The sequence below is a fragment of the Sminthopsis crassicaudata genome, chromosome 4, assembly GCF_048593235.1.
Source record: "Sminthopsis crassicaudata isolate SCR6 chromosome 4, ASM4859323v1, whole genome shotgun sequence".
NCBI classification, from domain to species: Eukaryota; Metazoa; Chordata; class Mammalia; order Dasyuromorphia; family Dasyuridae; genus Sminthopsis; species Sminthopsis crassicaudata.
In genome coordinates, this window is record NC_133620.1 from 471,276,071 (window position 1) to 471,299,641 (window position 23,571).

The 23,571-nt window shown below is 39.4% G+C and overlaps 1 protein-coding gene across 1 annotated transcript in view; it reads left to right on the forward strand.

The window, feature by feature from the left end:
* COL6A3 (collagen type VI alpha 3 chain) overlaps positions 1–23,571 on the forward strand; it is an 84,738-nt gene that overhangs the window by 7,617 nt on the left and 53,550 nt on the right. Inside the window, 4 exon segments of the mRNA XM_074264410.1 lie at positions 7,817–7,929; positions 9,148–9,768; positions 15,637–16,239; positions 21,673–22,257. Of these exon segments, the coding sequence (XP_074120511.1) occupies positions 7,848–7,929; positions 9,148–9,768; positions 15,637–16,239; positions 21,673–22,257 (1,891 nt within the window). The 5' untranslated portion in view covers positions 7,817–7,847.

A 23,571-nucleotide genomic window follows, 5' to 3' on the forward strand; every position in this document is an offset into this window, starting at 1 on the left:
AGGGTGGATGAGCCCCACTGGCGATGTCTGCTTAGGTCTAGGAAGGACTGGGTGGCTTCCTCCCAGATTGAGGGCCCACGAGTCTGGGGTCTTGAAAGAAGACTTTGCTGGGGAGGAGCTGGTGGTGTCTCTGACTGTAAGGGGGGACAGGTGGAGGATTCAGAAAGTCTCCACATTTCCTTGCTTCATTCTCACTCTGAACATGCTCTTGACTCGGTCTTGTTTGCTGAATGGTGTTGCTGGGTCCTGCGCCAGATCTCTGGCCCCACTTTCCCAAATGTAGACTCTAGCATGTGAAATACTGATGGATCCATGTCTAGTCCATCTCCTGCAACCCCCACCCAACAAAGAAGGGAAACCTAGGAAGCCAAGAGCCCCCTGGAACTGGCTGTTAGAGAGCCAGTTCCCCAAAATCCCGAGTCTTGATCTGTATCAGGTGGATACGTCACTCGCAGAGAAACCCATTCCCATAGACTAGGGCTTTGTTATAATTATAATAATAATAATTATCATTATTTTTGAGTGGAAACCCAAGGTGGAATGGGATTGAGGTTCACTGTGCCCGGCACAGGGGAGGCTCCCCTGGAAGAGTTGTCTGCCAACTCTGCAGAAAACTTCCCTTTTAGAAAAAAGCCAAAGGGTTCCAGCATGAAAGTCAAATGAATTCTCTAAGTATTAACTAGGCTCTTTTCTTCTGTCCACATGTAGTTGCAGAGGAAACCCCAGTTTCCCATCCAGCCACACTCTGAGGTGGGGAAGGAGACCTTAGGCTTCTACCCCAGGGGATTCTCTGCCGCAATTGCATCTGGGAAAGAAAGGCCGAGGACAAGAAATGGTTTAGAAGCCATCTAGGCTCACCTTCTTATTTAATTGGCCCAGGATGGTGATGGGACTTGCCCAGAATATTGAGAGTTGAGCTCAGACTCCAGAGATCATCCTTTTTCTTCCCACTGTACTGTAACACCTCCTAATCTTACACATAGGAAAACTGAGGCTCAGCGAAGAGAAAAGGCTCATCCAGTGACACACATATTGACAGTAGAAGAGATGGTGTTAGAATCCATGCACATCATCACTTTTGGGGTGCTTTGCTCCCTCTTTTAGCGAGATTTAATTAGTAGAGGCTGACATTATTTAGTGCTTTAAAGTATGTGAAATTATTTGCATATATGACATATAGCTCCTTGGTGGACATGGTGAATAGAACTCTGGATTTGGGGTCAAAAAGATGAGTTCAAATCCTTCCTTAGACATGCTCTAGATGGATAAGTCACTTCCCTTCTTTTGAACTCATGGGGATACTCGAACAAGTAGAAATGAATGACTCAAGGAGAAACCAAGAGGTAGTTAAGCAAAACCAGAGAAATGAAACAATTGAAAAGAATGTCAAGTACCTTATTAGAAAGACAACAGACCTGGAAAACAGATCCAGGAGAGACAATCTGAGAATAATCGCACTCCCTGAAAAATGTGAGGAAAAAAGAGCTTGGACACTATTTTTTGAGGAAATTTTCAAAGAGAACTGCCCAGACATTTTGGAAACAGAGGGTAAAATAGACATTGAAAAAATTCATTGATCACCTACTGAAAGGGACCCTAAAATGAACTCATGGGGATGAGTTTTCTTGACTTGGACCACCAAACTGCCCACCAAACCAAAGATGGTTTCATTTTTGGCTGATCTAACACCAAATGACTGTTCAACCAGCCAATGACATTTGTAGAAAAGTAATGGAAGGTCTTATCCCCTCCCTCACTTCATTTTTACAGTTTCCGAGACTACTTCTGGGAATCATTAGCACAACATTCTTTGCATATGGCCTTGAATAACTTGAATGCAAGTTTTCTGCATTTTTCGTTCAGATCATTGCATTTTCTTCCAGCCAGATCTGGCATGCATTCATACACATACATATCTATACACTCATGCACACACACACACACACACACACACACACACACACACAGATACACAGATATACAGATATAGACACATCCCTCCATCTATCTGTTTATTGATCTATCTATCTATCTATCTATCTACCTACCTACCTTTAAATCTAAATGGAACTGACAACTTTTCAATATTTTATAAAAAGAGTTAGTTGGTATTATTATAATTATAGCCTCAAAAACTTTCCCAGTGAAAATACCAAGAGAATATCTTAAGAGTGAGTATGTCTAATTCTTTTTTCCATCTGAGTTAGCTACCCAAGATCCCCTCTTCCCCTGTCTAAGGGCCCTTAACAATGAATTTCTGAATATTGCCTTTTTTCCTTCTTAGGTTAAGTATTGCTTGAATTAATTTCAATATGCTAATGTATTTTCAAACTATTAAGCAGTGATCTTACTTAAGGCCAAAAATGAGAGAGAAAGAGGAGGTCAAGTCCTAAAATAGCCAGCAAGACCAAGAAGCATTTCTTACATTCTGAATTCCCCTGAACCATGACATTGCTACATTTTAAAATTTTATTCCTTTGGCTACTTCATTGTCCTATAGCATGTGCTCCTTAGCATCTTAGATTTAGAGCTAGAAAGCACAAGAGAAACCAATGAGTACAACTGCCTCATTTTATAGATGGGGAAACTGAGGTCTAAAAGGGAATTGCCTTGTCCAAGTTCACTCAATTAGGTAAATAGCAGAGTGAGCCTTCTGATGTGAAATGTGATGTTCTCTCTGTTGTTTTAGGCTGCCACTTTCCATAATTTCTATTGGTTTCAGTGATGACCATGGTAACAATTCCAGGTTCTCCACCTTTAACCCTGCGTTATTGGCTGTTGGAGTCAAGTCTTAATAGTTCTTACCTAGGTAAAACTGTTTTTGTAGCCCATGGGGCTTCCTTGCTTCCCTGAGATGCCCTTACTCCTATATGCCATAGTCATTCTTTAGCCAGAATTCACAGTTCTCTGTTACCTTTTCCTGTCCCAGACTCTGTTCTGCTTATAGCTAGAGGAAAATGGCTCTATTTTGAACTGTCTTAAGATGAAGACTCCCTCCATACAGTGTTGGTCTTTAATCCATCTGTATCTCAGACTGGTTTAGAAGAAACTGAGGGAAATATTGTGACCTCTCATTTCACATCCTTGTGTTATTGCTTTGGCCATTCTGTTTCAGAAAAGAATGAGCAGTTTGGATGATTGGTCAATTAGCAGCATTATGGCAGAGTTCCCCTCTTTGCTATTGGGACTATTCCCAGAAAAAGTCACACTGGTATGCTAGTCTTCTTTGAAGCTCAACTTAGATTGTGCTCTCCCTTTTAAGGAATTTGGGAGGCAATGCAGTGTGGGGAGAGCATGACGTGGATTGAATTGGTGTGGGAAGACCTGGATTTGAATTCCAGATCTGTCACTGAGTAGCTAGCTGTGTGACAAAATAATTTTGCCTATCTGGGCTCATTTTTTTCCTCTATAAAAATGTAGGTATTAGAATAGATAACTTCTAAGTTTCATTTTCATCCTAAATGTTATGATAGGAAGTTTTCACAAAGTGTTCCTTTTGTTTGTGCCTATGGCATGGTCTCCATTTTGTTCATCCCTACTTTGACTCTTATATGTTTAGTCTTCACTTCTCTTTCCTTCTCCTTTTTATTGAAATTGTGACTTTTTTCTTTTCTCCCTACTTAAGAAAAATATTTATTCATTCATTTGTTAAATCAGCATTTAACAAGCACCTTCTGCATGCAGAAGATGATCCTAGACATTAGTAGAAATTAAAGATTTTGATAAGATACAACTCTGCTTCCTATCCTCATGGAGTTTGAGATTAGTAAAAGGATGAGATAAAAATAGGAACTATTAGACACAATATCATATGTTGACTATAGCTTGGTTGTAGTAAAATGTCCTTTAATATATGAGGAAGAAAATAGGTCATTACTGACTGGATTAGTATGAGAGAAGGACTCACAGAGGGGCTGGAACTTAGGCTGATCTTTGTAGTTGTACACTACATATGAATTCATTAGAAAAAGAGGAAGAGAGAAGAACTCAGTGGTTACAGAGAACAAGGAAAGTAGCTAGGATTGTAGTTGTCCATAGTAAGTAAGTAAGTAAGTAAGTAAATGTCAGAGATAGACCTTGAAACCAGAATTGTCCAAGAGGCATCATGGAAGAGATAGTCAGGAAGACTAAGAATGAAGAAGGACTAGTAATGTTCACTAGCTATGTTATCTTGGGAAAGTAACTTAACCTCTTTCAAGGCTTAATTTTCTCATCAATAAAATGGAAGTAATAATAGGACCTTCCTTGCAGGATTGTTGTGAGATAATACTTGTAAGGCACTTTGAAAGTCTTAAAGGTATACAGAAAGATCACCTGTTATTATTATTTTTATTTGCCAATCAATAAATAAACATTTTTGTGCCAGACATTGCCAAGTTCTTAGGCCTACCAAGACAAAGAATGAAGCCATTTCTACTCTTAAAGAGCTTGAGATCTACAATCCAAGAAAAAGGTGGTAGTTGTATCTTGGATGACAGAGGGGCTATGGACAGAGGAGCCTCTGGGGTATCACTCTAATCCTCTACCATAGATGCAGATGAATTCAATGTGTCTTTACCTCTGGGGTACAATTATCAGGTAACATATATTATTGTCCTGTCAACAATTCTGTGTCTCCAGAATTACCACATCTTTGCTTCTAATTCTGTTGTTAGTTATTTTATATGTGTGTGTGTGTGTGTGTGTGTGTGTGTGTGTGTGTGTATCGTGGGGCGGGGGTTACCATCAGACTTGGCAGTCTGGTGAAGCCTTTGGATCTTTTCTCAGAATCATATTATTTAAAACTATTTTCTATTTTAAATAGTATTTTATTTTTCCAAATACATGCAAAGACAATGTTCAACATTCATCTTTGCAAAACCTTGTATTCCAAATTTTTTTCTCTCTTCATCACTTCTCTCAGACAGCAAACAATCTGATATGTGCAATTCTTCTAAATAATTCTAATTCTAATTCTAATTCTTCTAATTCTTCTATATTTGTCATGTTGGCAAGAAAAGTCATATCAAAAGGGGAAAACAGGAGAAAGAAAAAAGCAAGTAAGCAAACAACAATAATAACAAAAAGATGAAAATACTATGCTTTGATCCATATTCAATCTTCATAAGTTCTCCCTCTGGATGCAGATGGCTCTTTCCATCACAAGTCTATTGAAATTGTCAGAATCACCTCATTGTTGAAAACAGCTAAGTCCATGTTGATCTTCACATAATATTCTCTTGGTTCTGCTCACTTCACTCAGCATCAGTTCATGAAAATCTTTCTAGGCTTTTCTGAAATCAGCCTGCTCTCATTTCTTATAGAACAATTATATTCCTTAATTTTAATATACCATAACTTAGTCATTTCTAGACTGATAGGTGTCCACTCAGGGCATCCACTCAGTTTCCAGTTCCTTGCCACTATAAAAAGGGCTGCTACAAATGTTTTTGCAAGTATGGATCATTTCCATTATCTTATGATCTCTTTGGGATACAGACCTAGAAGAGACCAAAGGGTATGCACAATTTGATATCCCTTTGGACATAAGAACTATTTCTTTAAAAATATTGTAATGAAAGTAAATGTTAAATTTCAATGAGAAGTTAGTGCAAATAAAGAACCAAGTTCACAGATTGTCCTGAAACCACCCAAGTTAAGATCTTTGCTTCCTGATTGTCTCTAGTAGAATACCCTAGGGATCTGTCCTTGGTCCTGTTCTGGTCTCCTTTTTTATATGATTTGGCTGGAGGTATCAAAATGCCATGCCTGGTGAATTTGTGGAAGACAGGAATTAGGAAGAAGAGCCAATATCTTGTCTGGAAGAGTGATGTCACAACTTGTGCTTCAGTTTCAAGTGAGCAAAATGGTACCATAGAACATACCTTATATATTCTACTTTGCTATTGCTATTATGGAGAAAAAAATGAGATAATGTATATAAATCACTTTGTCAACAATAAAACATGATGTAAATGTCATCCATTATTACCACTTCTCTAAGCATCACTGCCATTTTCCCCATGTAGAAAAATAAATAAGAGTTGACATTTTTATAGTGCTCGATGGTGGGCAAAGCACTTTTAACACATTAATCAACCCAGATGAATTTAACAAGCATTTAGGTACTGGGTATAAGAGGACAAATGGGAAACATTGTCCACCCTCGAGGAGTTCACATTATTTCCTTTGATCCCAACAACAGGTGCTGTGATTATTCACATTTTATAGATAAGGAAATCGAGGCTGAAAGATGTAAAGTAACTTGACCAGGGTCACATGGCTAGCAAGTGTCCGAGGCTGGATTTGAATTCAGGTCTTCCTGAGCTTGATCTACTATGTTGTCCAGGATGATTCCCAAGGTCCCATCCAGGTATCAAATTCTCTGCCTCTGTGGAGACAAGCATTGGGGGCATCTAAAACCACTGAATAAAGGACACTACAGGTGCTTTGTGGAAGAATGGATCTGAGCCCTAGAGTAGTAATTATTCTCTATCTCCTTGACTATAAATTGCCCGTTGAGAGGAAGTCTTCTGCCTTCTCTTGGGAACAGGAATTTCCAATGTCTCAGATCCTAAGTACTCAAAGGGAAATCGATCCCTTGAGCTGTTTATCTAAGGGATTCAAAAACTTAGCTGAGGAGACCACAATTGGGAAATTGGAGAAGGTGGGAATCAACTGTTGCAAATAAAGCTGTTCTTTGCCTGATTCCTTCTTCCTGAGGACTAAAGACCAGGCTCAGTGGGTGTATAATTAATATATTTTCTAGTTTGGTGAGGACATGGAGAAATACATAATTCTTAATTCTTATTGGGCCATAGATTGGATTATAGATTATAGATTCACAGGTGGAATTTTACAAAAAAAGACACTCATAACCTTAAAAGGGAATGGACTTATCATATGGGGGAAGTGGCAGAACCAAGATTTGAATCTTGGAGCTCAAATTCCAGATTCAAAGCTTTGCTCCTGGATGATGCTGTACTCACAGCAGACCATAAACTTCTAAAAGGTACATAATGCTCAGATTTTTTCTTTGTTTATCCACCATACCATCTTGCCTCACTACTACTACTACTACTACTACTACTACTACTACTACTACTATTACTACTACTACTACTACTACTACTACTACTACTACTACTACTTCTACTACTACTACTACTACTATTACTACTACCATCATCACCACCATCATTATCACCACCACTTCTACTCCCCTTCTGCCATGCTACACTGTCTCCTTGATGTCATGATCCTCTTCAAGAATGAAGAATAAACATCTCTTATTACTCCACTCCTCCTCCTCCACTTCCTCCTCCTCTTTCTCTTACCACTATCATTACCGGAAGCTATATGTCTTGGTGAGTCACTTTATCACCATTACCCTCTATTTTTTTCATCTGTAAATTGAAGGCAGTGATCTACTGCACCTCTGAGGTCCCTATATAGTTCTAGATGCTCTTATTTTGGGTAAGTCACTTAGCTTCCCTGGGCCTCAGTCTTCTCATGTAGAAAATGGGAATAATAACACCTATGTCATGGTGTTGCCGTGAAGACCAGATGAGTGGATGGATTCAAATTTCCCTTGAAAACATAGATAGTCTGCTAAAGTGATGGATGACCATCAGTCATAGAAAGCTCCATCACCTGTGAAATATAGCAGAGTACCTTCTTCTGGATCTGTGACATGGTCTCTTAGTTCCCTGGGTCATAGCATTGCCTTGGAAGTAAAAGAAGGTCTGAAGAACAAAGCCAAAATGGGAACCATAATTCTAAGATAGCAGGAAAGAGAATGGAAATTGACCAGTATGTTTTCCATCTTTCTCCTCAGGTCCGATAGCTGGTGCTTTGACGAAAACAAAATGAGGAAGCATCGACATTTGCCCTTACTGGCAATATTCTGCCTTTTAGTCTCAGGTTCCAGGGTGACTGATGCTCAAGAGGGTAAGACCCGGGAATTCCTGATTTAAAATTTTGTTATTTTAATTTTTCAGAACAAGATGAATGGGGGTTTGTTTACTCTTATTTAGAAACTTCTGTAACTGTTTTGGCCAAAGTGAAGGCTGCATGAGCTGCTTGAAAAACCATTGTTTACAGGTTGTTCCTTTCATTTAGATACTACTTCTCTACTCAGGAAATGGGATTTTTCTTTGTGAACATAAAGGAAATGAGCACGAGGATTGATCAGGGGCATCTTCTCTCTTACCCCAGATCAATTTGATGAGCTCACCAGGGAGATGAACCTTTGAAGGTCTGTACTTCTTTTCCTTGGAGTGGAAATGCTCATTGGCACCTAGGGTAGAAGTCCAATGAGACTGGGCCTGTCTAGTGGCTGCCTTTCCCAATATGATCCAAAGGATTGTTCCTCTCTGGAGAGTCCACCTACTCTGGTCTCAGACCTTTTAACTTTTAACTTGGGGGCTGCCCTCCTCACTAAGACTTGATAATGTGTTGTCTTGTCCCCTTACCATGATGCCAACCGGCATATCCAAATGTCCCAGAAAGAGAAGAAGTACACACACTCGAAAGTTCCATGAAACAATTCAAATCCCATAGAACGATGGCATTATTCTCTCAGCTGACTGAATTCTCATTGTTGTTTTCCTATCAAGGTATTATTGAGTAAGTGTGACTGATAAATCATATCAACACAGGATTGTTGGTTATCTGTGTTCAGAGAGCCCTTCAGGTTGGACTCCATGTCTAAGATAAATCTTTGAGGTGACATTACATGGCAAAATAACCACATGGTGACAAAGAATTTTAGGAAAATAGGAAATATTTCTCTTCATTCTATATGCTTATGGCTAGTCCGGGACCCATTTTGCACAATGAATTTAGGTAACCATCAAAGGAAGTTGTCTGTGTGAAATGGCCTGTCCGCCATGACAATGGGATCTTTGTTTTGGTGGGTAAGTAAGGCTTGATGCTGGACCACTAAAAGATGGTCTCCCTTTTCCTTCTGTACATGTTGTGATAGAAATATTAGTCATGCAGCCATGGCGAAGCATAGATCGTAAAATCTTATGGTCTCCCTTTTCCTCCTGGACATCTTGTAACAGAACTATTAGTCATTCAGCCATGGCGTAGTAGAGCTGAAGGCAGATGATGGAGAGTTTGGATGGGTAGAAATTAACTTCATAAAAATGTCTTTTTTTAAAGCTGTCAAAATGAGTGCCGCTGCAGATATAATATTTCTAGTGGATTCCTCTTGGAGCATTGGCAAAGAACATTTCCAACTAGTTCGGGAGTTTCTCTATGATGTTATAAAAACTTTAGCTGTGGGAGGAAATGATTTTCGTTTTGCTCTGGTCCAGTTCAATGGAAACCCACATACTGAGTTCCTGCTAAATACGTACAGTACTAACCAAGAGGTCCTGTCCCATATTTCGAACATGACTTACCTGGGGGGAGACAGCAAGACTGGCAAAGGCTTACAGTACGTGATACGGAACCATTTGACTCCGGCTGCCGGGAGCCGAGCGAGCGATGGTGTCCCCCAGGTTATCATAGTATTAACCGATGGACGATCCCAGGATGATGTGGCCGGGCCTTCGGCAGAGCTTAAATCTGCTGCCGCCGTGGACGTGTTTGCCATTGGTGTGCAGGATGCAGAGGAAGGCGAGCTGCAGGAGATGGCCAGTGAACCCCTTGATTTGCATGTTTTCAACCTAGAGAATTTTACTGCCCTTCATGACATAGTAGGCAACTTAGTGGCCTGTGTCCATTCCTCCATGGTTGGGGACATTGCTGGGGCTCCAGAGATACCCAAAGACATCACAGGTAACGAATGCTCCCAGCACCAAGCTGTATCTGCGCCTTGCTCCCTTTGCTTGGCGTTAAGTTTGGCGGCAGCTTCTAGCCACAGCTGGGTTGAGCTTTCTGGCCGGCGCCAAGGTCCTGCCAGCCGTGATTGGCCCTGCTCCATGGAAGAAACTTGACCTAGAGCAGGGGTTCTTAACCTTTTTTATAGTCTGCAGAAGCCCATGGTCCCTTTTCAGAATAATGAATTTTAAAAGCAGAAATGAAAATGTGTAGAATTACAAAGGAAATGAATCCTATTGAAATTGTTGTTAAAACATTAAAACCCTCTTATATTCATGGACCCTGGGTTAAGAACCTCTGACCTAGGGGGACAGATGATGAATCTTCACAGGTTTAAAAACAAAGGTTCTGAGCATTTTTCAGCAGTTTCTTCTCAAAGGCCAAGAACACTGGGAGAAAACTAGATTAGCCTGAGCCACAGAGTTAAAGCTGTAAGAGATATCAGAGGCCATTGAGTTTAAATGTCTCATTTTACAGATGAGGAGACTGAGTCTCAGAGGGTTAAGTGACTGAAGATCATAGATTTAGAGCTGGAAGGGACCTTCATGGCCATGAAGTATGGATAAGGAAAGTGAGGTAAAATGACTTGGTTAGAGTCACATAGCTAGTAAGGGTCTGAGACAGGATTTGAGACAGAAGTTTTCCTGACTCCAATTTAAATATTCTTTTCATCAACTTTGGCCTTGAAAGTTTGCACTACCAAAGAAAGAAATTTCAGCTCCTTCCCTCCCTGTCCCCCCTTTAAAAAAATGATCAGGAAGAGTTAACAAAACAATTCTTTTCTTCTGACTTTTGCCATTCAGCTTCTCCTGAGTGTGCAGATCCCTTTCACTTCCCAGAAAGTTTCCTGCCTAAAGAAAAGCCATCAGCCTGGGGAAGCCCACCCTTCTTTATCCTAAATTGTAAAAGCCCCCAACCCACCTCAGGGCCCTTGGAAATCAGCCCCTTGGCTGCCTCATTTCAGTTGCTACTACTGGGGTCCAAAGAGATGGACCCTGTGCTCAGGGGTGTGGAAAAGCCTTGACTAGGATCTGGGTCCCAGCCTCCTGGGTCTAAACAGGCTTCCACCAGTATTCTTGGGGTCTTTATTATTTGCTCATTGACTTCACAGTAAGAATATAATTCTCTTCTGGGACATTCTTTTCTTGAGAGACAGACAGCTTTAGGCTGGAAATGCCATGGCTCTGCCCTAATTAGGCATCTCCACTTTCTTTGTGGGTGAGGGAAGATTGAAAAACTTCAGATACAAATGGAGGTTTGAGCTTGGCAGAAATGAGTAAGACGGAGAAGGGGTGAGGTTGACATGGGAAGGGCAGCTTTTTGGATGGAGGAAGGGCAGAGATTGTAAGAGGTGAGGGAAAGGACTTGGGGCTTCAAGCGTCTCCTCCAGAATAAATGGAGCCCCAATTCTCTCTTTCTTCCCCTTCCCTAGATGCTAAGGCTAGACACTGGGAGGAATTTGTGTCCATGTGGGCACCATTGTGGTGCAGAGCTGAGTAGTTCATTGAACCTTCAGGACTGAGCTAGGAGAGATTACTGTAAGAGGGAAGGTTGGAACCTCATTTAACTGAGCTTCTGATGCAATCTGCAATTTTGGGGAAAGATCCTTCTCTACAGTGGGGATGACTCTACATGGGGCTTATTAGCATGGTCAAGAGAATCATTAATTAGTATGTATAGTAATAGCATCTTCTGTGGTTATTTAGCCAGTCTTTGGTGGTAGTGTTTGCAAGGGAGTGTAGACTTCCTTCCAAACCTAGTATAGCATAGACTTCATCACTATCTAAATGTCAGGAGAAATAAAAGTGTCTGAATGTTCATTATCCAGAGGCAGGAGACATCAACTGCTTCCTCTCAGTATTTATCACCCAACTATCTGAAATCTTCCTTAAAATGCCCCATTGCAGAAAGTGACAAAGTGAATAAGAACATCCAAGAAGGGCATCTATAGGGAAATGGGGAGACTTTGGTTGACTCTATTTTGCCAAATTAAAGAAAAACAGTTGATCAGGTTGTATTTAGAAATGCGTAAAAGGCTTCGGCCACCCTATAGCTTCCCAAGGGAGTGTTTGTCAGCTCTGTCTGCACAGACCTGACTTCTGACCATGAAACCTTTGTTTTTATGCCCAGGAAAACATCTCTGCCTTCTAAGCAAGCTGAAGCACAAGCATCACCCATGTTCATTCAGCCTCTCTGTTGTTTCTCTTCTAATTAACCTTGCTTTGGACATCCACTGAGTCACCACTTCTCACTGCATGCTCCATGGTTTTAAATTGTCACTTTGCTTCATTTTAAATGTTTTTATAAGGTTATTCAATAGGACAAAAATCTGGTGATTTATTAATTAGCAGTCATTTTTACCTCCTCCCCTCTGTCACTCTTCTGGTTGATTATGTATTAGTTATCCAGCCTCTCTATTGTCTACTGTCCTCAATTTGCCCCAAAGTAGACTCTAACTGCCCCAATTCCTGCTAGGATGATCTGTCTTAAACAAACAAAAAAAATCATGAAATGTTCTTTATACTAAAAGAGTATTGCTTGCTAAAGCACACTTCTCACTTAAAAATGGGTTTGCTTTTCATGACAAAGAAACTTTGAAACAAAAGATGAAAATGCATTAACAATTGTGTCTTTTGCACAGAAAACATAAATGTTCCTTTACTTTCTAAATAAGAGAATTATTTGTGCTATGGATGTAAGAAAAGCTGCCAATTTGGGATACCAGGAAAGCATTAACTTTTCTTGGTGGTTAATGATTCCATGAAGCTTGCCTGTAACCCTTTCACTTTAAAATGCCATGGACATTATAAACCGGGAGCCAAGAAAGGAGAAAAGGCCCCATTTTCCTCCTTGGACTTTTTGAGAGAGCAAAGACCTTCTGAAGTCCCATTGCCCTTCTGGAGTCCCATTCGCCTTCTCTCTGGTTAAGGAACGTGAGCTAGCTAGGGTTCCTGGGACATTCTGGCTCCCTTGCCTAACCAGCATGCTGAGTTGTTTTCTAGCCCATGTTCCATCATTGTGTACGTGAGTACTATGGTTTTGACGGTGATGACAAATTATCCAACATTTCCCTAGGACCTGCCCCAATTTAGGAAGGGCTTAGTATATTTTTTCTTAAAGAATGAACAAATGTATGAGTTGAAGAGATTTCCCTAAGGGTACCTTTCACTTTTAAAATTTTTTATCTGAAAGTGTGTCCCTCAAGAGAGAATGTGATGTTGTGTGGTTGCACTGTATGATTGAGAGGTGGAAGATATCTAGGTCATTCTTATGGTACAGATGAAGAGGCTTAAGAGATGACCTGTCCATGGTCAACCTTGGAAGAAGCAGCAGACCAAGGGTTTCAGATAGGGCTTTTTTTCCCCAGATCTAGAAACCCTAAAGGTGAACACTCGAAAGCCCATAACACTGACCTTGTTTCATAAATCAGGCTTTGTGGAGATTTACTGATAAATTACAGAAAATACAGTTATTTAAGAAGGGATTTGTAGCTGTATAAGATTTATATGATTTACCTATATACTGCACATCAACCCATATTTTTATCATCTTTATAAACTTCCTCTGAAAGATGAGTTATCCTAACCCTTTCTTTGTGTATTATATTTACTTGTTTGCTTAAGCTTGGGTTTCAGATCTTGCAGCTACAATTCCAATGGAGTTTGTCTCTACCAGATACAAAAATTCCTTTTTTTTCAGAGGGATAACTTTCAGGAAAGCTTAAGATTTTTTTTACTATCTTTATCAATAGAACTACCATCTGCATCCTAATGAATGGATTTGCTAACAGGGCTAAAGATCTGGATTGGACTAATGTCCATTTTAATAAGTTTTTTTTCCCCTGAGGCTGGGGTTAAGTGACTTGCCCAAGGTCACACATCTGGGAAGTGTTAAGTGTCTGAGACCAGATTTGAACTCGGGTCCTCCTGAATTCAAGGCTGGTGCTCTATCCACTGCGCCACCTAGCGGCCCCATTAATAAGTTACTTTTTAAAAAAATTGGGGGGTATTTTTGTAAATGGTTATTGGCTGAGACCTGTGGTATTATCATTAGAGGGATCCCTTGGTATGGATAGTCCTACCACTCATGAAGATTGAGAATCTTAAAGACTTGATTCAGGGAAGTTTAAGATTAAGTGATTTGCCCGTGTTCATATAGTTAGTAAGTCTGGCAGAACTTGAACTTGGGTCTTAGTGATTCTAAGGTCAGACCTCTATGCATCCTGCCCTGTTGACTCATAGTTCTAGGACCAAATGGATATTAGTTCAAGTACCAGTCTGTAGCCATAATGAATGAACACATATTGTGTATATATCAGGGTAAAGAAGAAGATTTTAGAGCATTTAGTCCCCAACTTCCAGAAAGAAACATCCTATAATTAATTGTCAAGCAAATAGTAAGATTTTAAAATTAGAAAGGACTGATTTACTATTAGTATCTCCATATTTAAATATAATGAGAAAGAACCCTTATTTTTGTTCCATATTTTTAAAAAGTATGAAGCAATATTCATGAAATTACATTAAAATTCTATATGATGTGTTTATGTGTGTGTGTGTGTGTGTGTGTGTGTGTGTGTGTGTGTGTGTGTGTAGTACCCTTTTATGGTCTGATTAGGCAGTTAAAATAAATAAGTTGACTTTCTACTGAATCTAGAAATCCCATATTAATGTAGCCATGATTCTTTCTAGAGAATCTTTGAATAAATTCATCATGTTTCGTAGATTTTAAGAGAGCTATTCTAACTTTCATGATTTCCAGTGACTCACATTTTTAGCAATGGAAGGAAAGCTACTTGTACATTATATTTAGAAGAATAGATAGCTTGGTAGTGATTTCTCCATTCCCATAATTAGTCAGCAATAGCTAACTACTACCTAAGGTTTTATTCTAGGTATATCCTCTCACCATGTGATCAAATTAGGGTTGTCCCTAAAAATGAATAAGGTTGGATAATTATGTCATGACTGGTTTCATATCACCCTGTTTAACATTGTTCTGCATTACATGACTGGATAGAGGCAAGAATTGTGTTAAAACCTCTAAGAAATTCAAGGCTTGCAATTGGGTTGAATATGAGGACTCATCATGGCAGTCAACAAGCCAAACTAAGCTGAATTATGAATTTTAAGACATTTGGTCTTCACTGCTTTAGTTTCTCTCCTATCATATTCATAAAAGTGAATTTGGTGTATTTTACCATTTAAAAATTAAATTAACTTTTCCAGTAAGGACAAAGCATATCATGCCAAAGATGGGTAAAAGCTGATGAATCTGCAAATCAGGGAGCATGATCTCACAGTCATAAATTTGGGCTGCAAACAGTCTTCATAATTGAAAATGGAAAAGTTGCAGGACTGTTTTATTGTTTTTTCCCCTAATACATTCTTGGACCATAAGCCATATTTTTATTTTAGTTGCTTTCCCTTTCTGCCAACCAACCGATGAGCATTTATTAAATGCCTACTATGTACCAGGGATGTGCTCTCTATTGGTTAATGCTATGCAGATTCCATTTCAAATTAATTTCTAAAAATACATGACCGAAGTCTCCAGAAATATTTAGCACTCCTAACTATGGGATTTTCTGATCAAAATAAGGTCAGAAATGAAAGTCTTACTAAGACAGAGTTTGACCAGGTGCCTCTTATCCAACCAGAATGCAGAACTAAAGAAGATTTGCACATTTCTCATTCAACATGTGGTGTGTTTTTCCCTTATCCGTGTTTCTTATTGGTTTCCAAAGAAACATGTCAGAATGCTTTGTGACTGCATGGAATCACTCATTTTTAACGCTTTCACATTTTGCATTTCTCTCTTTTAAAGCACAAGAATCTGCTGACCTTATTTTCCTTATTGATGGATCAGACAAGACTGGAAGTGTCCATTTTGCAGCCATTCGAGATTTCCTTGTAAATTTCCTTGAGAGACTTTCCATTGGAGCTCGGCAGATCCAAGTTGGGGTAGTGCAGTATAGCAATGAGCCCAGAACTGCCTTCTATTTGAATAGCTACTCCACAAAAGCTGATATTCTGGATGCGGTGAAGGCTCTTAGGATCATTGGTGGTGAGGAGACGAATGTGGGGGCTGCCCTGGACTTTGTGGTAGAGAACCACTTCACCCAGGGAGGAGGCAGCAGAGTGGAGGAAGGGGTTCCACAGGTGTTAGTGCTCATCAGTGGCTCACAGTCTAGTGATGATATTAGAGATGGGGTGGTAGCCTTGAAGCAAGCTAGTATATTTTCATTTGGCCTTGGGGCTCAGGGTGCCGACAGGGCAGAGCTCCAGAACATTGCTACCGATGAAAATTTCGTGTTTACCACCCCGGAATTTCGTAGCCTTGGCGACTTACGAGAATACTTACTGCCCTACATTGTTGGAGTGGCCCAAAGAACAATTGTGTTGCAGCCCCCAACGATTGTCACCCAAGGTATGTATACCTCTCTGGACATCACTGAATGAATGGATTTTATGGGTTATCTCTAAGTTAGAAGTAAAGCCAGTAACAGAGCAGATTCCTCCCTGGAAAAGTTGTAAGTCAACATAGCCCCTCAGTATCATGGGATGATGCCTAGAATTTTTGGAGTTCAGTGTGATACTATATAGCTTCAGATCAAGAAAACTTTATTTGTTAATGGTTGGCTTTTTGGATATGAATTATTGTGAATAGATCTTTCTATCATAGTTCTACCAAGCATGATTAGTGAAAGTAGAAAAAATGACAAGAACCTTGAAAATTTTTATCCTTTATACTGTAACACATCTAATATGTATGGGATTGCCTGTCATCTATGGGAGGGAGTAAAAGGAAGGAGGGGATAATTTGGAAAAATGAATACAAGGGATAATGTTGTAAAAAATTACCCATGCATATGTACTGTCAAAAAATTATAATTATAAAATTAATTTAAAAAGAAAAATATTTATCCTTGAAACTGAAATCTACTTAAAGATTGGGCCTGATTGTAAAGAATTAGTTGCTTGTCAAAGTGGAGGACAGATGAATTACATTAGGTGGCTTACTTCACTGTGGGATTTTTGACATCTGAGTGCCTTTGTAAGGTAAGAAGTCCCAAATTCTTCTTCTTAAAATAGGGCTTTGAAAGACAAAAACAATTTCTTTAGCATCAAAACTTCTGGGAGGCATAGTTGCCTAGCCTTCCTTGTATGGCTCCCTCTTGATTTTTTTGGCCAGTGTGGACTTCATACCATTTGGTTGTGGTGCTGTGGTCTACTTCAGTGTTCACACCTGAAAAGTGAGTGGCTGAACAAGATGGTCTCAAGATTTCTTGTAGCACAAAGAAACTATTCCTTTGTATTATAAATTGAAATTAAAGGAAAAATAAGATTATACCCTTTAGGTATTATGGCATTGGTGCAAAATGGGAATGACCAACTTTATTTTCATATTTTACAATTATTAATTTAAATGTTGTAGATTTAAATAACTTTTTTTCAAAGAGTCCCTCTCTTGCTGCACTTATGACAGGCAGGATGGTCAACACAAGCAATGTTTTCCTAATTGGAAAATTATGTAAATGGATTAGGCAGGAGTTTATTATGTTTGCATTATCTATGAAAGTAGGTTTTGCAAAGTAAAAGGAAATAACCCAAAACATTTTAAACAACTTGTCCAGAAAATATTGGTCTTACTGGAAAGACAAAGTCCTTTGCAGGTCATACAGACTTTCCTTCCATGAGAGAAATTGGAATGTTAACAGAAAAAGACTTAGAGACCAGTTAGTCCAATCTTTATCCAAATTAGAATCCTGTCTTAATAAGATTCTAAATTACCATGCAATCTTTCTTTGAAGACCTCCAATGATGGGGAATTCATCTTCCCAAGTAGTCCATTCCACTTTTGATTGAATGAAAAAGTATTATTAAGCACTTAATATGGGCCAAGTAGTGTGCTAATCACAAGGGAGACCACTAGAAAAATTAAGTCAGTACCTCTTTTCAAAAAGTTCACTTTCTAAATGGAAGAAACAATAAATCTTTGCTTTTCCAGGTTATATTTTTATTAGAAAGTAGAGAAAATAATTGATATCAAAGAATATGTGTTAAATTTTATTATGTTTATGTTTCTCATGATTTCTTTGCTTAATTAAATAATTGCATTGTAATGTAAAATATTTTAGCAATGTAAAATATTCTTAGAGGGAGTTCAGCCAGCTTATGCTGAATATAATAAATTTGAGATATTTCTGAAAACTGTCTCCATGATAAGATCAAGAACAATACATAAGTAATACTGAAAGATATGACTGAGTTGAGGAGAAATCAACTTTGGGCAGTCCCATGAATAGTAATGAGAAATTCCATTGAATGGATGCCATGACAATTATTCAAGAGGAAGAAAGGCAGCTCACATTAGACCAAGAAACTTCTCAAGTCCTAAATCCTGGGACCTTTCTTATTGGGACAAATGACTCCTCATACCATGGTAGGCCTTGAGGAAATTAATGCAGAGTAATCCAACATGATAATTGATTCCTAATGACAATTCCTAATGAAAAACCAGAGATATTAAATAAAGAGCATTAGGATTGAATTCAGAGAACCTGGGATCAGATCCCTGGGTCTTCACCATACTTTTCATGGTATGTGAATGACAATGATCCCATTGACCCATCTGCTCTGACCAGACAACATTTTGGGGTTTGGGGAGTGTCCAGAGGAGGAGGGTGAGTGGGGCCATGAGATGATGTTGAATGAGAACCAATATCAAAGGGGTTGGGGATGTTTTGATCTGAAGAAGTCAAGTCAGGAGGGGTCCATGGGAGCTGTCTGCAAGCATTTGAAGGACTGTCTTTGAGGAATGGGCTAATCTTATTCTTCATGGCCCAGTGGGCAGAACCAAGAGTCTTGGGGGAAGTGGTAGAGTTGGGCTGAAGTTTGTGGTGGGGAGAGCTTCCTAATCACTAGAGCTGTCCCTATGTGAAATATACACTTTAAGAGGTCTTCAAGCAGAGGCTGAATGAGTGATGGTGGAGGGGATCCATGTCGAGGGCAGAGTTGGATCAGTTGGCCTTTGATGTTCAGCATGAGCCCTCTATGCTGATGTTTGAAAACGATGCCTGGAGTTGCTGACAGGAAGTTACAGGGCCTGCTGACTCACAGCTGGGCAAGGCATGTAGCCAAATGGCTCACAACCAATATGGTTTTCAAATAGAAGTACAGTTCCCTAGGATCTTTCTTTTGAATCTCAAGTAGGAAAGAAGCTATGATGTCTTATATGGGTGTTCCTAATTTTTATGTGTATGTGCATACATGTGTATGTGCATACATATGTGTGGATGAATGTGTGCACATATGGGTGGGTACATGTGCTAGGCATGTGTATATGTGTGAGTCCAGTGCACATATGTGTGTATGTGTGAGTGTGAGTGTGTGTGTCAGTATGCCAAATACCACTCTTGTGGTATTCAATGTTAAATCACACAGTCTCTTACTTTTTAATCTAGAAACTTTCTTTTTTTTTTTTTTTCATTTATATTCTTAGTCTTTAGAGAACTGGACTCAATGACCTGGAAAAGCATAAAAATCAGAGAATCTGGTTCAAATACTGCTTCTACCACATACTGCATCTGTGACCTTAAGTAGATCCTCTTTGACTCAGTTTCCTCACCTAGAAAATGAAGGCATTGTACTAGATGGCCTCTAAGGTCCTTTCCAGGTCCAAATCTATGAACCTCTTCAGTTTTGAGGTATCTTGAGTTTGTGATCCCATGTTCCTTCTCTTCTCCCATATCCATTCTCCTATTGGGGAGACACAGGTCCTGAAGTCTAAGGATTTGTGTTTATATTCTACCTTTGGGGTTTATTCCCTATGCCATCTTGGGCAAATCACTCAAGTTCACAAGAGCTCTGTTTTTCTCATCTGTAAAGTGAAAGGGTTGGATTAGATGGTGTCTGAAGTGCCTTTTAGCTTTGTGCTCCTTGCTATCTCCTTTCCCCCAAATCTCTTATGTTAAAAAGTTTTTCTTAACATTCATCCCAGATCTGTCTCTCTGCAACTTCAACCCATTGTCCTTACTTCTACCTACATGGGCTATCAGAACAAGACCTGTCTCTATGAACTCACTTTCTTTCTCCTCCCTTATCCTTGGCATCTACTACTCATTAGCTAGTTTTATTCTGTTCTTTTTAGTCCAAATATCATTCTCCTTATCAGAGGAAAGAGATGTAAAGTTAAACTTGAGCATCTCTGCCTTGCCTCCTTTTTCAGGGGTCATTTTATCATTTGTTCCTAGGAGTGGTACTATTCTTTCTGTAATCCTCCTGTTTTTCTAACAGAGCTAAAGACAGCAGAAGAGACCCCTAAAATCAAGAAAACAACTTTTATGTTGTCCCTACATTTGCTTTTTAGCCACAGTTCATTCTGAGCTTTAGCCCACTTGACACTATACTCAAAGCATCATGATGTCTTTATTTTTGTCTTCTATTGCTCCTTCTTGCTTCCATGTTCTGTACATTTCATTTAATTCTTTTTAGTTTTTGAATTCCCTATGCATCCAATTATTCTCTTGATGTCTTTGGAATTTCATTCTTTCGATCTTATCCTTCCTGGAATAGTATTTCCCTCAGGATTTTAGCCCAAAGGATTTGACTTCTCTTTTCACAAAACCCTTTGAAATACGGTTTCTGCAATTCTAGAGTGCATAGCAGGCTATTGACTCCTCTCTCACAAATCTTAGAATGGAACAATGGCTTCTGCAAAGCTTCCTATTATTTTCACTTCCCCAGCAACTGGTTTTTCTTTATTAGCAAGAATCAGAAGCAGAATGAAATTATCTTTGTTGGTCCTTATCCTTATTGGAGGATGAAATCATTCACAAGTCAAGGCATAATTAGCTGTTCCTTATTTGGGTCAGTCTACCAACTGTTCAGAACATTTAAATCCCCCATCATTACTATGCTATACATCTATACTAGGCTTGTGACTGATCCCACACTGCTCCTCTGGTGCTTTTTTCTGTCCAGATGGCTTGTAATGTATATGAGGATATCACTTCTATTTTGCTTCTTTTGCTCTCCATCCAATATTCTTTTATATGCATTTGGTTCCTGGAAAATTTAACTGGACCTCTAAGATGCATCAAGTTTTTCTATTCCTTTTGATGTTGTGATGTGGTTCTACAGATGGTCTGCTGTTGTTATTTCCCCAAAAAGGAGAAAAAAAGAAGAATTGTTAGTCCTGGTTATAATGTCTTTTACTCTTCTGTTTTTGTCCTTTCCACTTTGTAGTCTGTAGTTTGGTTTCCATACTCTACAACAGAAGATACTTTGATAAAGAGACTTCTGTGGTCTTATTTATTTGGTTTTTCTATCAATTTTCCTTATAATAGTTATCCTCCGTTTTTGTTTATTTCTCAAAATGACTTAAAATCATATTTTATTTTCTGAAAAGTGAAGCTGCAAAAAGTCTTTGTAAAGAATAGTTTCAACTCTACCTTAATTCCGCTTGATGAAGGAGGTCTTATAGCCCTGTGTCAATCACAGGGACACAGCTGGGCATAGGTTAATTCTATGTTTTTCTTTTGAGTTTCTAGTGATTCCTGTTCTCAGAGTTGTATACCAAGGGGTATATTTGGGGAGCAAGGAAAAGCTCGTTGAATTTTGGTGGTGAGATCCTCAAACAGTCAGTTGGTCAAGCCTAATTTGCTTAGCTTAGCTGATCTAACTGTTACCAATTATGATTCTTTAGGAATGGATGTGGTTATATATCCCAGAGAACTCCCAACTGGAAATCTCTTAGTATTAAATCAGTCAAAGAAATATTTTTCTAGGTTTTTAGAGAATCAAGTTGAATGTGGGTTTTTGAGTCTGTCCACTTACTATATAATATTACTGCCTGCAGTCATTGAAGTCAACAAGAGAGATATAGTCTTCCTGTTAGATGGCACAACTACACGGGGACCAGCCAACTTCAATGCCATCCGTGACTTCATTTTCAAAATCATCCAGAGGCTGGAAATTGGACCGGATCTGATTCAAGTGGCCGTGGCCCAATACGCACACACTGTTAAGCCAGAGTTTTATTTTAAGGACTTCCAAACTAGAAGGGATGTCCTCAGTGCTGTTCGGAAGTTGAGGCCCCTTAATGGCTCAGTGCTCTACACGGGTGCTGCACTTGATCACATCAGGAACAACTTCTTCAATAGTTCTGTTGGTTATCGGGCTGCAGAAGGAGTCCCCAAACTCCTTGTGTTGATCACGGGAGGTAAGTCCTTAGATGACATCAGCCAGCCGGCCCAGGAGCTGAAGAGAAGTGGTATCATGGCCTTTTCCATCGGAAGCCCAATGGCAGACAGAACGGAGCTGGAAGAAGTTGCCTTTGACTCCTCCTTGGTGTTCGTCCCTCCAGAATTCCGAAGTGGGACTCTGCAAGCCATTCTCCCTAGTTTGCTGGCACCATTAAGAACTCTTTCTGGAACCACCCAAGGTATGTTTCATACCATTAGTAGAGTAGTAATTTTAAAGTGAGCTCTTGGAGAGAAAAAGAATTGGGCCTCTGTGTCGCTAAATAGAATCCAGAACAGACTACTGCTTAAAAAAATAATAACACGAGATGGCGATTAATCTTGAGGTCCCTTTTTATTTGGGGTTGAGAAGTCTAACTCTTGGATGGTCAAAAGTCAGTCTGTAATGGCTACATTTTAAATGGGTCTCTGGGTAGGAAAGAGTGCCTGAGGATTGAACTCCATCCTCTTCAAATTCCCCAAATAAAATGAGAGCTCAACAAAGCTAGAATGGGAAAGTTCAATTTTGAGTTCACGAATGATTTCCTGCGAACCTTGCTCTGGGAACACGTAACCTGAATGGATTCGATCCACCCAGCCGTCCTTAATGAAGATGAATATCACGGAACCACCACCTCTCACCCTAATCAGCTTCTCCAAGTCACTGTCTCCTCCTTCTCTCTTGCATGACTGCATGTCAAGCCTTAAGATCACTTGGTGTCCCCAGATGCCCCACCATCTTAAGGCTTAGTTGTCTTTCTGTGTTTCAAACTTACAACCACCCCATGCCAAAGTCATTGAAACCGATCGTTTCACTTTTTTACATTTTACATTTCTTTGATTCTCAAAGTTGAACAAAAGGATTAATTAGCTGCTAAGGTCCCAGTGATGACAGATGAGGTGAACGGTCAGGAATGATGTGACACATAGCATCAATATCCTGAAATTTTTTTAAACATTTATTTGCTTAACAGAGTAAATTCTGAAGTACCCAAGATCCCTTTTCCCTACATTGAGAAGCAGGATAGTGTAGTGAATGGAACTTGAAGAATAGCTGAATTGGAATCCCTCCCAGTTACTTCCTGGCTATGTGATCTTGGGCAAGTCACAACCTCTTGGATTGTAAAATGATCTAGAGGAGGAGGTTGGACTTCAAGGCTTCTAAGGTCCTTCTCAGTCCTAAATCTATTTATGATCTCAGTCATGTATTGTAAGCAATATTAAAAAATTTAACTGTCTTTATTACCATGCAAACCTTTTTTATACATTCCATTTGAACGTTGCCTCAAGCACATATTTCATATGTCACAAAACCAAACTAAAACGAGGCTCTGTGATTTTCAAGGAATAAAGAAATCAGCAGGGAATAATGACAAAATTTCTCCATTAGAACATAAGACTCCAAGGAGGAAAAGGGACAAGACATGGACCATTGTTTCCCTGTTACTTCACCCTTGCCCCTTGCCATGGGCATCCTACAGTTGTTGATGAGAGAGAATGTCACTTTTTGTATTTAT